Consider the following 12,441-nt stretch of genomic DNA (forward strand, 5'->3'; position numbering starts at 1 on the left):
CACTATCAATGCTAATAAAGACCCATACCCCCTCCAAACCCATACCCGAATCCAAACACTACCAAAAACACAGTGGGCCCACATAGTTTGGATGATCCAAAGCGTTCATTTGATGGGCCCTGACATAGATAGGGTGTACCAAAAAAATCAGCTCCATAGGATCATCCTAACTCTTCGATCTATGGACGAACCGTCAACTGAGGGGGTCTACCAGAGTGGTAGTTGGTGACTTCTAAAAGTCAGGGTTATAATTGAAAAAGTCAGAAAGTTGAGGGGGTGTTTATGTATTTTTCCCTTATATTTAATTTCAACTCAAATTAGCAAGGATGGAGAAATGCTAATTGTGCTTTCTACTGTCAAAATTCACCCACTATGCATAAAACACAAACGGAGGACAAGTACAAATTGTGATTAGGGTTTCAAATCCAAACTAGAAACCACAAAACCCAAAAGCTACATAATATATTGATCGAACTGATTGTATTACCCAAATACAAAAGGGTAAATTCAACTCTCTAATCAATTCTCAAGATTCTTCTTTGTTCAGTGTTCTTTGTGCAAACAACTGTTGTTCTCGAGCGCGTTTAGCTGCAAGAGCTTCCTCGTCGAGTATTTGAATGGGTGACCATTCAGGCAAAGTCCAGTTACTAGTTTTCTTGCTCCCATGTGAATTTTCTGTAGATTCAGGATCTTCTGAGCTTTGCAAGAGAGGCTTCAGCCGTAGAGCGGCGAAATCCAGTGCAGTTCCCGTCAGCGCAAATATGATTGAGTAGCGAACCGCACCAAATTGCCCACCTGAGGCAAAGTAGAATGAACCTTTTAAGACTACTAAAACAAAGATAAAAAGAGATAATTAAGTTAAACCAGCAATCTAGCCATCCCACCTTCCCAAATGATTATAAAAAGATAGAAGGTAATTAAGAGAAAACCAAAATGGAATTTCACCTTGAAGTCGCCCAAGAAGAGCTCCGCTAGCAATCCCTCCCAAAACAGAATTCATAAGGTCATCGGGTGTTGAAGCTCGAGTATTTCTTACAAATTCACGTGCAGCTGTACTTGAGAAAAAACACGATTTTTAGACATTTCTACCGCATAACCTTGATTTACAAAAAAACATGAAAGAAATGGTTTAATGAGATTGTTTTAAATAGAATGAGGATTTTTTTTTTTTGAAAATTGACTTTTATTACTCCAGAAAAGGTAGGATGAAAGCTTCCCCAAGGTGGGGAATAATCATATCATCCATCCACTACATCGCCCAAAAAAAGACAATTACATCCTTATCCCACTACATTCCCCTATTGATTTTACACAATGAGACCCGCATATTTCCTCAAGCATTACTCCTTTTTCCAAGGCGTCTGCCACGCCTCTATGTTCGACCTCAGACAAATAATGCAAACCAGATCCCTCATTTCCGCAGTAAGGATCCGAAGGCGCCAAGGTCCAGAAGACTCTTCCGTGGTCCAAGAGATTGCAATTGATGAATCCCCTTCCACAGTTGGGTGCTTGAATCCAGATGCTGCAATCCATTTCAGCTCAAATAGGAGGGCTCTAATCTCAGCCTCAGTTGCGTCACATGTTCCACCATCCGAGAAAGACATCACAATCCATTTGCAGTTGTCTCTAACCATGCCTCCGATACCCCCCTACCCGGATTACCTATAGAATTACCATCAGAGTTGAACTTCCTACAACCATAAACGAAGATTTCATACCACAATATTGCCCCACCTTCGGAGCACCCTTTCCAAACAGCGACTTTGGAGCACCATTGCCAGATACTCCTCTCCCAAGAGTCATTGAGGATTTTTCCGACACCCCCCTTACTTTTGATTTGAGAACAGCTAAAACATCCGGTTTTCTTCTTCGGCATAGATCATTTGTCACCAAATTTTCCATTCCGACCCCGACTTCCTGATGTTCCAAAAAATGACCTTCATTTTGATGATCGGAGGCTTCGCCCAAAGAAACCTTTTGTCCTCGCCTGCCGTAGGACCTTTAGTTCCTTTTTCCCCTTTCCTTTCTTCCTCTTTTTCGATCCTTGAGGCCGATCCCTGTTTTCAATCTCCATATAAATCTTGTGTGCAGATTCAACATTTACCTTGTAAGACAAACCAGGTTTGTTTCCCATTGCTGTCATGGCTACGAACTCATCTTCGTAGATTAATATCTAGCTTTATAGCCACCAATAACAGTAACAGAAGATGAAAATAAGTATAAAACATAGTCATGCAGAGCCAATCAGAAATCCTCTTCCAGACCATGTCTAGCTTCATAGTGAACGATTAACTGCTGCTCCATATATAGGTGTCGTCAGACAGGATCCAAAATAAAATTGCAAGCTCTCAGGAAACATAGCTCATGATTTGGATGACGATCCTGAAGAAACAATCTCAACAGCATCCGAGGAGGGCAGTGAAGACCTCTCAGGAAAAACAGAGGACATAATTCTGGTGTTTAGGAAGAAGAAAAACTTGGTTAATAGGATCTGTTTATAACTATGGTTCTAGGGCATAATCAGCTGTTTATTGTTCAGATTCCTTTTGGTTCAAATAATATCACCCCCGGTTTCTAGTTTAGAGTTTCCTTTGGCTAAACTGTTTTTTTATTCCTTTTTCACCAGTTTGTTTCCTTGATGTTTCTTTTCCAAATGTCGTCCAGAACTTATGTTAGTGGTACTAGAATGGCCAAATATGGTTGGAATTACATTTTTCCCTGGATTTCCACCAGAGGAAGCAGAGGCTGCAGTAGTAACCAAATCTCCTACTGGACATCTGTGTGGGCCGATGGACTTACCAGCCTTGTGAAGTGGGAAAAATATGGATGAATGTTGGCTGTGAGAATTTGTTATAAAGGGAGGAATTTCTTGGGCATAAGATCCATTTAACCAGTTTAGGGGGAAACAGAAGGGGTCGTAAGAACAAAAAGGCCACAGTGGAACTCGAAAAGTAAGAGAATACATGGAAAAACACAAAAAAGAAAGAGAAAAAGTTTCAAATTAGGAAGAATGGGTACATAGAAAATCGTGAGATGAAGAACTGGAAAAAAATGAGTTGAAGTTGAGGTGGGTATGCCAGACCTTGAGAAACATGTCAAGGTCAACAGGTGTTCTGAGTAGCATTTTGTGAAAGAAGCACACCAGAGGGGGTCACCTTCAGTTAACCAGATCCTGAATATGTCAATGATGCAAGAGAGAAAGGGAAAGCGAAACCAACAACTGGAAATTGTCGATGGAAAAATTGAAGCGGAATTAATATATTGCTCATCAGATTTATTAGAAAAATCTTACCTTTGGTTCCGTGAAGTAAAAGAGGTTTAAGATTGCTGTTGTCAATTTCAGTGACATTAAAGGTTCCGTGAAGTAAAAGAGCTTTAAGATTGTTGTTGTCAATTTCAGTGACATTGTTGTGTACAAGCAAAGCATGGATGAACAGGTTGAGCACTTTTGACAAGAGATGGAATTTTTCAAAAGGAGATGGCTCATAGACATTCTATCATAGGTTCAGAAGGAATTTCATAATTATCACCACTTGTGGTGGAATGCATGAAGAGAGGGACATTTGTTTGATCAAAGACAGGAAATATGAGCTATCAAGTCATGAAGAAGAAGATAACAGAGTCACCCGTTTAATCACTTTCAAATTTTGACAAAGTTCTTGCAGTAGATTGTGATGTACCACACATGGGAATCGTACAAGACGTCCCATAGCCTTTTTCAGTGAGAAGCTATATGAAGCCTATAGCGTTAATTCAACCTGTAATGTGGAGATATTTGACATAGTTCAGTCTTGAAGCAATGGAGACACTACATCATCCATCTAGAACTCGTTGTATATTCCGATCTCATAGCTCAATGGTACTTAAAGTTACAACAAAACTCAATAGTCAACACGACAAACGGAATGCTTTCCTAGAAGAGTCGACTTTTGTGCTTGAACACAAATTGGGAGCCCAAAACAAGGGGGCAGGAGCCATGAGTCATTGGTTTTCACTTTTGGGCAGGGCACCCTTGCAAATGAATTTTTGGGTTTCAAAGTTACTACGCAAAGGTGCAAATCAGATGTGTTCTTTTTCCCTATCAAAATTTGAGAAAAATAGCAAATAATTTCCAATAGAAATTAAAGCAGCATGAACATCAAACATGTGCCAAAAAAAATCCAAAGATTAGAGTACTTTGATTTTTTTTTTTTAAATCTTAGGAAGTACAATGTCAGCACCTAGAGTTTTCAATCCAATGGTGGAACCCTAGAAAGTACTATGCTGAGATTAACATGATCGGTGAAAGTTTCATATCTCTGAGAATTTAAGAATGAGAAGAACTCCGTCCGTGGATTGGAGTCGAGGAGAAAGTTTCCCACTCTTGGTTCTGATCATGTGTATGTAGTTGACTGTTGGTATGCACTGATTTAGATGGATTTCATACTACTCAGTCCTGAACTTTGACGTATAGTCTAACATACTTATACTTGAACTGCTAGGCTAGCATAGATTCCGCATTGTAGTTGAAACTATTATTGAAGGTTAGCTACATTGAATACTCGCATACATTTGTGTCCATATTCTATGAAAGATAGCATATTTTCAAAAGATAAAATTAATATAAAACTCATCCTACTAGTGTAGTAAGTTTTTTGGCGTGGGTGACATACAGCATATTTTGTAAACATACTAGGCTGGTGTGTTTAGTAACCTTGCATGAGAGCGAGAAGGGGTTACTAGGTGTCTGATGAAAAGAGAGAGACACTGTAAGGCAGGGGAAGGGTGCGAGACGGAGAAAGGTATATCGGAATGAACTCATGATATCTATTGTTGCGTAAACTTGCAATACTCATGAGCAATCCAGACATAACAGGGACCCAGCAAACGCGCACGCACGCGCACATAACAATAAAAAAACACTGCTGTTGTTGTAAGGGGAAATAAAACACCAAAGACCTACTTATAACAATAAAAAAAAAAGGAAAAGGGAAAAAAAGGAATCACATTCAGGTTGGATATACATCTCTCTGGATTAGACAAAAAAACAGCAAATAGCCTAATAAAGAATGAAGCCAATGGATTGTTGTAAGGGGAAATAAAACACTGCTTTACAGGATGAACAAAAGCCGCCTCAGTCAATATCCTCAAATGGGAACTATCAGCATAAACTTCAGATTGTACCGACTACCGACTCTCCCAGTAATAATCGCTTCTTTCTATCAACCAATAAAGCCCTGTTTGTTTAAGATTATACCAAACGATTGTAAGTGCCAAACCGATTATTGGACTCAAAATTAGGTTTAAATTTGAGTCAAATAATCTGTTTGGCACTCACAATTGACTGTCATAATCTAAAACGAATAGGGCATAAAGATTACACAAGAAAAAGAAAAAACAGAGGCAACCCACATAGCGAAATTCATCAACAAGAACCCAATACCAACAACAATTCAACAACACATTAAATAAATAAAAAATACTTAAATTAAGTAATGATACAGAATTTCTTTCCGAGAGAGTCATTACCACAATAGCATCCGGTACAGATTGCCAAATTGGTGGCATACATCGCTGATATGTTGGCGACCCCATAAGTTTTCCGACGCTTTGATATTAAACCAGCTCCTCCTCCAATAATCCCTGCAAAAAAAAAAAACAACCCCAATTTATTTTTTATCCTTTTAACTATATATCAAGGTTTTCACAAAGACATGAAGGACCCAGAATCAGAAGTTGCTATATGATTCTAGGGCAGATTTTCAGAGCAAATATTCAGTATAGTCTGGTAATTTTACAAGAATCAACGTGATATTATAGAAAATGTAAAGAGAGAGGTGGGTTTTGGGAGATGTACCAGCGATTAGGGTAGGGATGTAAATTCGTTCCTTCCAAGGATCTGATGATGATTTCTTTTTCTCCGTGGTTTCGTGGTCCGAAGCCATGGCTGTCGACCCACAATACCTCTAGACCACCAACCCTAGGCCGATCAACTCAGGCAGGCAAAGCTCTTACTGATTTTGGGCGCTGATATTTCCCCGCGCCCCCCCTTGTAGGCTATTCCACCCCCCGACGGTGCGCTAACACTAAACGTTAGGCTTTAACGTCTAACTCTAAACGGAGGTTATATTCCCCTATATACGTACCCTCTCTCTCTCTCTCTCTCTCTCTCTCTCTCTCTCTCTCTCTCTCTCTCTCTCTCTCCACAACAGGAACAGTTGATGGGCCCCCAAAATTCTCCTCCTTGAGCCCAAATCCAACCCACTATGGCAGTGTACCATCCAGACTATAGGATGATCCAAGCGGTCCATTAGATAGGCCACATCGTAAATAGGTTGTGTCCTAAAAAACCATTTCCATATGATGATCCTAGCACTCAGATATAAAAAGAAATTGCTTATTATGGAAACCTCTATAGATTGGAGGGTTGTGATCATCCTATGCAAATGATTTTGGGGGCACAACCCATTTACGTTATGGCCCATCAAATGTACGGCTCGGATCATCCTATGGTCTAGACGGTACACTTCATTTTCAAAAATATGGGTGGGGCTTAATTGGGCCTTCATGTTACTGTGCGAACCACACCATAGGATGATCCAAACCATGGACGGCTTGGATCATCCTATGTTGTGGAAGGTACGCTTCAATTTGAAAAATATTAGTGGGGCCTATGATCGGGCCTTAATGTTACTGTACAACCAACTCCATAGGATTATCCAAACCATGGACGGCTTGGATCATCCTATGTTGTGGACGGGCCTTAATGTTACTTTATGACCAACTCCATAGGCTGATCAAAACCATTCATTTGATGGGCCACAATGTAAATAGGTTGTGCCCCAAAAATCATTTCCATAGGATGATCACAACCCTACAATCTATAGAGGTTGCATAAGATGTAGTTTCTATTTAGATCGGAGGGCTAAGATCAGCCTACGGAAATGATATTTTGGGACGCAACCTATTTACGTTTATGGCCCATCAAAATGGACGGTTTGGATTATCCTATGGTGTGGTATGGGCGGGGCCTACATTGTTCAAAGATGGGCCCACCATTCCACCAACTGTTCCTGTTGTGCCCACCAACTGTTCCTGTTGTGTGTGTGGGGAGAGAGAGAGAGAGAGAGAGAGAGAGAGAGGTCAAATGGTGGGAAACATGACATATACGTAAACGTTACCCAGCCGTCCCCTTAGCCAGCCTGCGGGGAGGAATATCAGCGCCCCTGATTTTACCATTTTTCTAAACCGAAAAGGGAATTGCTAGCGTCCATCGCAAAAGGCATTTAGCAGGTGGTCTGTTGCATGTCAGACCACCCACCTTGTGAATGGAGACAAAAGCTACTCTACTAGTTGACTGCTTACCCACTACTCTACTAAGATACAAAAAGAGAAAAGTACGGAATGCAGGCTCATGTTTCGAGAAATTATGAATTTTGGGCACTTTTAAAACAAGAATGAAACACGGGATAGTCTTCAAAATCGGGTAATCAAAAGACCTTGATACCCTTCTAACATAGACAAAGTCCTCCTTTTTCATTACTGTCTATTAAATTGGCGCGCTTCACGAGGCTTCTTTTGGTTCGTTTGAATGTGTATTTGAACCGACAGAACCTTGTGTATGTTTCTATCTTGGTCGTCAGAAAAACTAGAGACGGATGGATGCTTGACACGTGTTAGAAAACTTTTTGAAACTCTGACGTTATTGAATATTTGTTGGAACGCTGATGTTATCTTTTCTCACTTCTCTTTGGGCTTACAACGGTAACGTTATTGAATACGTCTCTTTTGGCTTAGAATCTTTTCCCTTCTCTTTTGGTCGGCGTACCCATTATTTCCGCTGGCGTACACCTTATTTCCGCTTACACCCTATTTATACCGGCGTACCCATTATTTACGCCGGCGTACTCCTTAATATTCTGGCAGCATACTCTAGAATCCGGCAGTGTTCTCAGCCAAAAGAGATGTGAGAAATAATACAATATTCAATAACGTCGCCGTTCTAAGCCAAAATAGACGTATTCAATAACGTTACCGTTATAAGCAAAAGAGAAGTTAGGACCAAAAGAGAAGTGGAAAGATTCTAAGCCAAAAGAGACATATTCAATAACGTTACCGTTCTAAGCCAAAAGAGAAGTGAGAAAAGATAATAATTGGCTTTGGGCTGTCAGAGTTTCAAAACGTTTTCCAACACGTGTCAAACATTCATCCATCTCTAGTTATTTCCAACGGCCAAGATAGAAACGAACCCAAGGTTCTGTCAGTTCAAATACACATTCAAACGAATCAAAAGAAGCCTCGTGAAGCGCGCAAATTTAAGAGGCAGTAAGAAAAAATGAAGACTTTGTGAATGTCAGAAGGGTATCAGGGTCTTTTGATCACCCGATTTTGAAGATTAGCCCGTGTTTCATAATTGTTATAAAAGGTGCTCATAATCTGTAATTCCTCGAACCATGTGCCCACATTCCGTACTTTTCTCATACTAAAATGAGCCAAAATAGGGATGAAGGGGCAACCCCATTGGGCGTACGTCTCCAAAGTGCATTAAATGGGTTGAAAAGTCAAAGGTTAGTAAATGCACATTGCTGAGATGCAACAAATGGGGGAGCCCTTCAGTTTAGAACGGCTCTCTCTGTGTATTTCACTCACTTTCTCAAACTGTTTGTTGATCCTCTTTCATTCTCTCTTTGTCCCATTTTCTTCTCATTTTGTGACCCCTTTCAGGAGAGAATGGGTCACAAAATGTGTGTGCCTATAATCTTGAATCTTGACAATCTACAATTGGAGAGGTTATATGGTGCCCAAGCGTCAAGTCCCGCATGTGTGGTGGTGGTGGTACCTGTGGTGATGTTTGATCCAACTGCAGCCTCTTAAAAAGTGAGTTGCTGTTGGATCAAACATCAAGGTCGGTACCACCCCCGGTTGACTTGAGGCACCGTACAAAAACTCCTACAATTGTTGCTTTTCTTGAAATCAATCACACCCTCACATCTTTAGAATCTATAAAAAGGGAAGTGGTAGATTCGCCCCCTTCTCTTCCCTGGGCTACCCCTTTAATGCTATTTGACCAATGGAGGGCCCTTTGCTTCTTATTTTGCAAGGGCACCTGTGAATCTAGCACTCCTCTTAAAAAATATAGGAAATTTAAGAAAGGAAATATAAAATTTAGCAGGGCCTAAGCAACCACATTCACCCATTGTACTTGCTTGCCCAACCCTCCAAGGATGTAATACAGTCAGTCCACATATAGAAGGTGCCAGATAGATGGCACTATGCAGACAATCTGCATGAAGAGAGAAAAGTTGAATCAACTCATCATATAATATTTAGTGAGATTGATCAAGAAAGGAAAAAAATATCACACAATGCAAACTTTTGAACAACAATGTGTGTTGTATTTATATTGACACATAAATACACATGTAATTCTGTAAATAAACCTTCTTAAGAAAATATAAAAATGTAGACGTGGATCAGAACTATTTGAGAACAGGAAAGAAGTAAGCCCTTTCACTGGCTTGAATTAGAATAAGCATGCCCAACAAATATCAAATCTGAGAATGAAGAATATTATTCCACTACTAGCTTGAATTAGAGTATGTACAGAAGAAAAACTATAATAAGCAATGATCTATCACTTGTATTGTTGTATCAAGTTATTGAGATTTACCACATGCCATAAATCATTCCGACAGAGCGCGAAATCACAGAAGCAACTTAGTTTTACTTTGTACAACTCTGTCTAAAATGCGCTTTTGCAATGAAAATTATGGCTGCATGAGTTTTACTAAACACCATTCCATTCTGCACAGTTAGGAAAGAAAAAATATTTTTAAAATTTTCTACTTTTTCACATGAACTAACCCTGTTCAATTTTTACTTGAGAGGGACCTTCAATTTATGATGATATCCCTCCAATTTTAATTTTCATCTAGTACTTTTGCTTTGCCATTATGTCACCGAGTACACGCTCTTTAACTTTCTCATCAACTACTTTTATCTAGTACTTTTGCCATTATGTCACCGAGTACACTCTCTTTAACTTTCTCATCAACTACTTTAATATCGAACAAAACTTGGTTACGAAACACGATGAAGGAGGTTCCTCCGCAATTAACATGGCCCATCGTTAGATGAAAAAAACTAATTTTCCAATGGACAATCATACCCCTTGCCCTAATTTCACCCACGCAGTTAGCAGTAGGGATCTCGCTGTTCTCCTTCGTCTCCCTCAAAACGACGATTCAAAACCCATTTCAGCTTTTGAGAAGCAATAAAAATCAAGACAAAACCAGACCCATACGAACAAAAAAATTAAAAAAAAAAAAAACAACAACAAACCCACCTGAATTACAAGAGGAATATCCAAGAAGCTTTGAGAATCCACTGTATGTAAGAGCTTTCTCCAAGACCAATTAGGCTTTGATGAAACCTTTAGAAATTCTTCAACTGTAAAGTCCATAAAACCCTAAGCAAAAAGAGCAACCTCTCCATTGCAATCAACTTCAAGGTCCTCATTATCTCTGAACTGATTTTCAGCCCCCCTGCTAATGGGGAGTAATCAAGTAGAACTCTAGAGATGGAGGATTTGAGGCTCTCAAACCCAAGTGATTTCTTATAGAGATAGACGTATTTGATAGAAAATATGAGGTACTTGCGACTGTGAGGATTGCAACATTGTCTTTGGTCTAAAGAGAAGAAGAGATGGATGGGAAGAAAGGGTACGATTGTCCTTTAGGAAAAATAGTTTTCCTTTTGGGAAATGATAGCCCCCCCTCAACTCTATGTGTAATTTTCATCTGGGTCTGTTTTTGTCTTGATTTTTATTGCTTCTTAAAAGTTGAAATTGGTTTTGAATCGTCGTTTTGAAAAGACGTGAGAGAACATCGAGACTCCTACTGCTAACTGCTTGAATGGGTGAAATTAGGGCTGGGGTACGATTGTCCATTGGAAAATTAGTTTTTTTTTTTCATCTAACGATTGGCCATGTTAATAGCGGAGGAACCTCCTCCATCATGTTTCAGAACCAAGTTTTGTTCGATATTAAAGTAGTTGATGAGAAAGTTAAAGAGCGTGTATTTGGTGACAAAATGACAAAAGTACTAGATAAATGTAGTTGATGAGAAAGCTAATGAGCGTGTACTCAGTGACATAATGGCAAAGCAAAAGTACAAGATGAAAATTAAAATTGGAGGGATATCATCATAAATTGAAGGCCCCTCTCAAGTAAAAATTGAATAGGGTTAGTTCATGTGAAAAAAGTAGAAAATTTTAAAAATATTTTTCCTTTCCAAACTGTGCAGGAAATTCTTGCAATCAAAACAGGGCCTTATTAGGGTGTTCAAATAATTCTTATATTTCATTGTCAGTATATGTACTCCAAAAGGCTGCAATATGTTTGTATACTTGAGAGGGATATCATCAATTTATAAAGGATATTTGGAGGGATATCATCATGCTTAGAGTTACCCTATTCAATTTTTACTTGAGAGGGACCTTCATTTTCCCTTATATATAAATACAATACGCATGCGCACATATATAGTTGTATATATAGTTGTTAAAGGTTATTACAATTCTCTAACTAATTGTTAAAAATTACCCACCTGATATGGTTGAATAGGAGGCCCTTAGGAATAGTGTTAACATGCACACAAAACACTCTTACATAAGCAATAGTCCTACAAGAAAATGCAGGTGCTACGCAAAAACATAATTCAAGCCAAAAATACATGCTTTTACAACTATTAAATTTCCATGAGGTAAAAAAAGGTCCAAACTTAAATAGCTATAAAGAAATTTAAATCTATAAAGTATTTAATAGTTATAGGGGAATCCATAAGATATTTAATAGCTATGAGAAAATTTACATTTATAAGGTACTTAACAGATAAATGAAAACTTTAGATTTATAATATTTTAAATAAACTCGGGGCCACCAACATCTTCCTTAAAAAATCCAAATAAGTTTCCTTGCCTAGTGTATATTTTGATAACGATAATTTGGTTCTTTCCCTTTCAGTTTCAGCTCTTTTGGTTTTTTTTTATATTCTTTTGTTATTCTATTACAGGAAGGGAGGTCTTAGTAATTTAACTCAGTTAGCAAGGTCTAGAGATGCACCTGAACCATGCATACATGTAGAAAATATGTGGGCAATGACTTTTGAACAATGATGAAAGACATTAAAATAAATTGGGGGAACATATGGTGTGTGGTGGGATGTACATTTTTGGCATCATATTAAAATATGAGATGTTAGACATGGCAACTGCAACCTTGGGAAACTTGACTGGCCCGACACAAAGTAAGCATTGGAGAGATTAAAATTGGCTACCATTTTTAATTGTATCAACCATCTCGGTCAATCTTGTTTTCAATAAAATTGGCTACTATTTAAAAAAAACACTGGAGAGAGTAAGCGATTTGGCATTTTCCACCTTTGCAGCATCCGGAAAACAACT

The 12,441-nt window shown here is 38.8% G+C and overlaps 1 protein-coding gene across 1 annotated transcript; it reads right to left on the reverse strand.

The window, feature by feature from the left end:
- Positions 1 to 354: 354 nt before the first annotated feature.
- On the reverse strand, positions 355 to 6,093 carry LOC143862318 (Mitochondrial import inner membrane translocase subunit Tim17/Tim22/Tim23 family protein). The gene is made up of 4 exons (XM_077373341.1): positions 5,837 to 6,093; positions 5,509 to 5,622; positions 946 to 1,050; positions 355 to 795 (listed from the first exon to the last, which is right to left on the reverse strand). Exons 1-4 carry the CDS (start codon positions 5,922 to 5,924, stop codon positions 527 to 529), a joined length of 576 nt encoding a protein of 191 aa, XP_077229456.1. The 5' UTR covers positions 5,925 to 6,093; the 3' UTR covers positions 355 to 526.
- Between the last annotated feature and the right edge of the window lie 6,348 nt (positions 6,094 to 12,441).

Source organism: Tasmannia lanceolata, unplaced genomic scaffold, assembly GCF_043159265.1.
Source record: "Tasmannia lanceolata isolate RefF3 unplaced genomic scaffold, GAP_Taslan_0.1 ptg000037l, whole genome shotgun sequence".
Classification (NCBI taxonomy): Eukaryota; Viridiplantae; Streptophyta; class Magnoliopsida; order Canellales; family Winteraceae; genus Tasmannia; species Tasmannia lanceolata.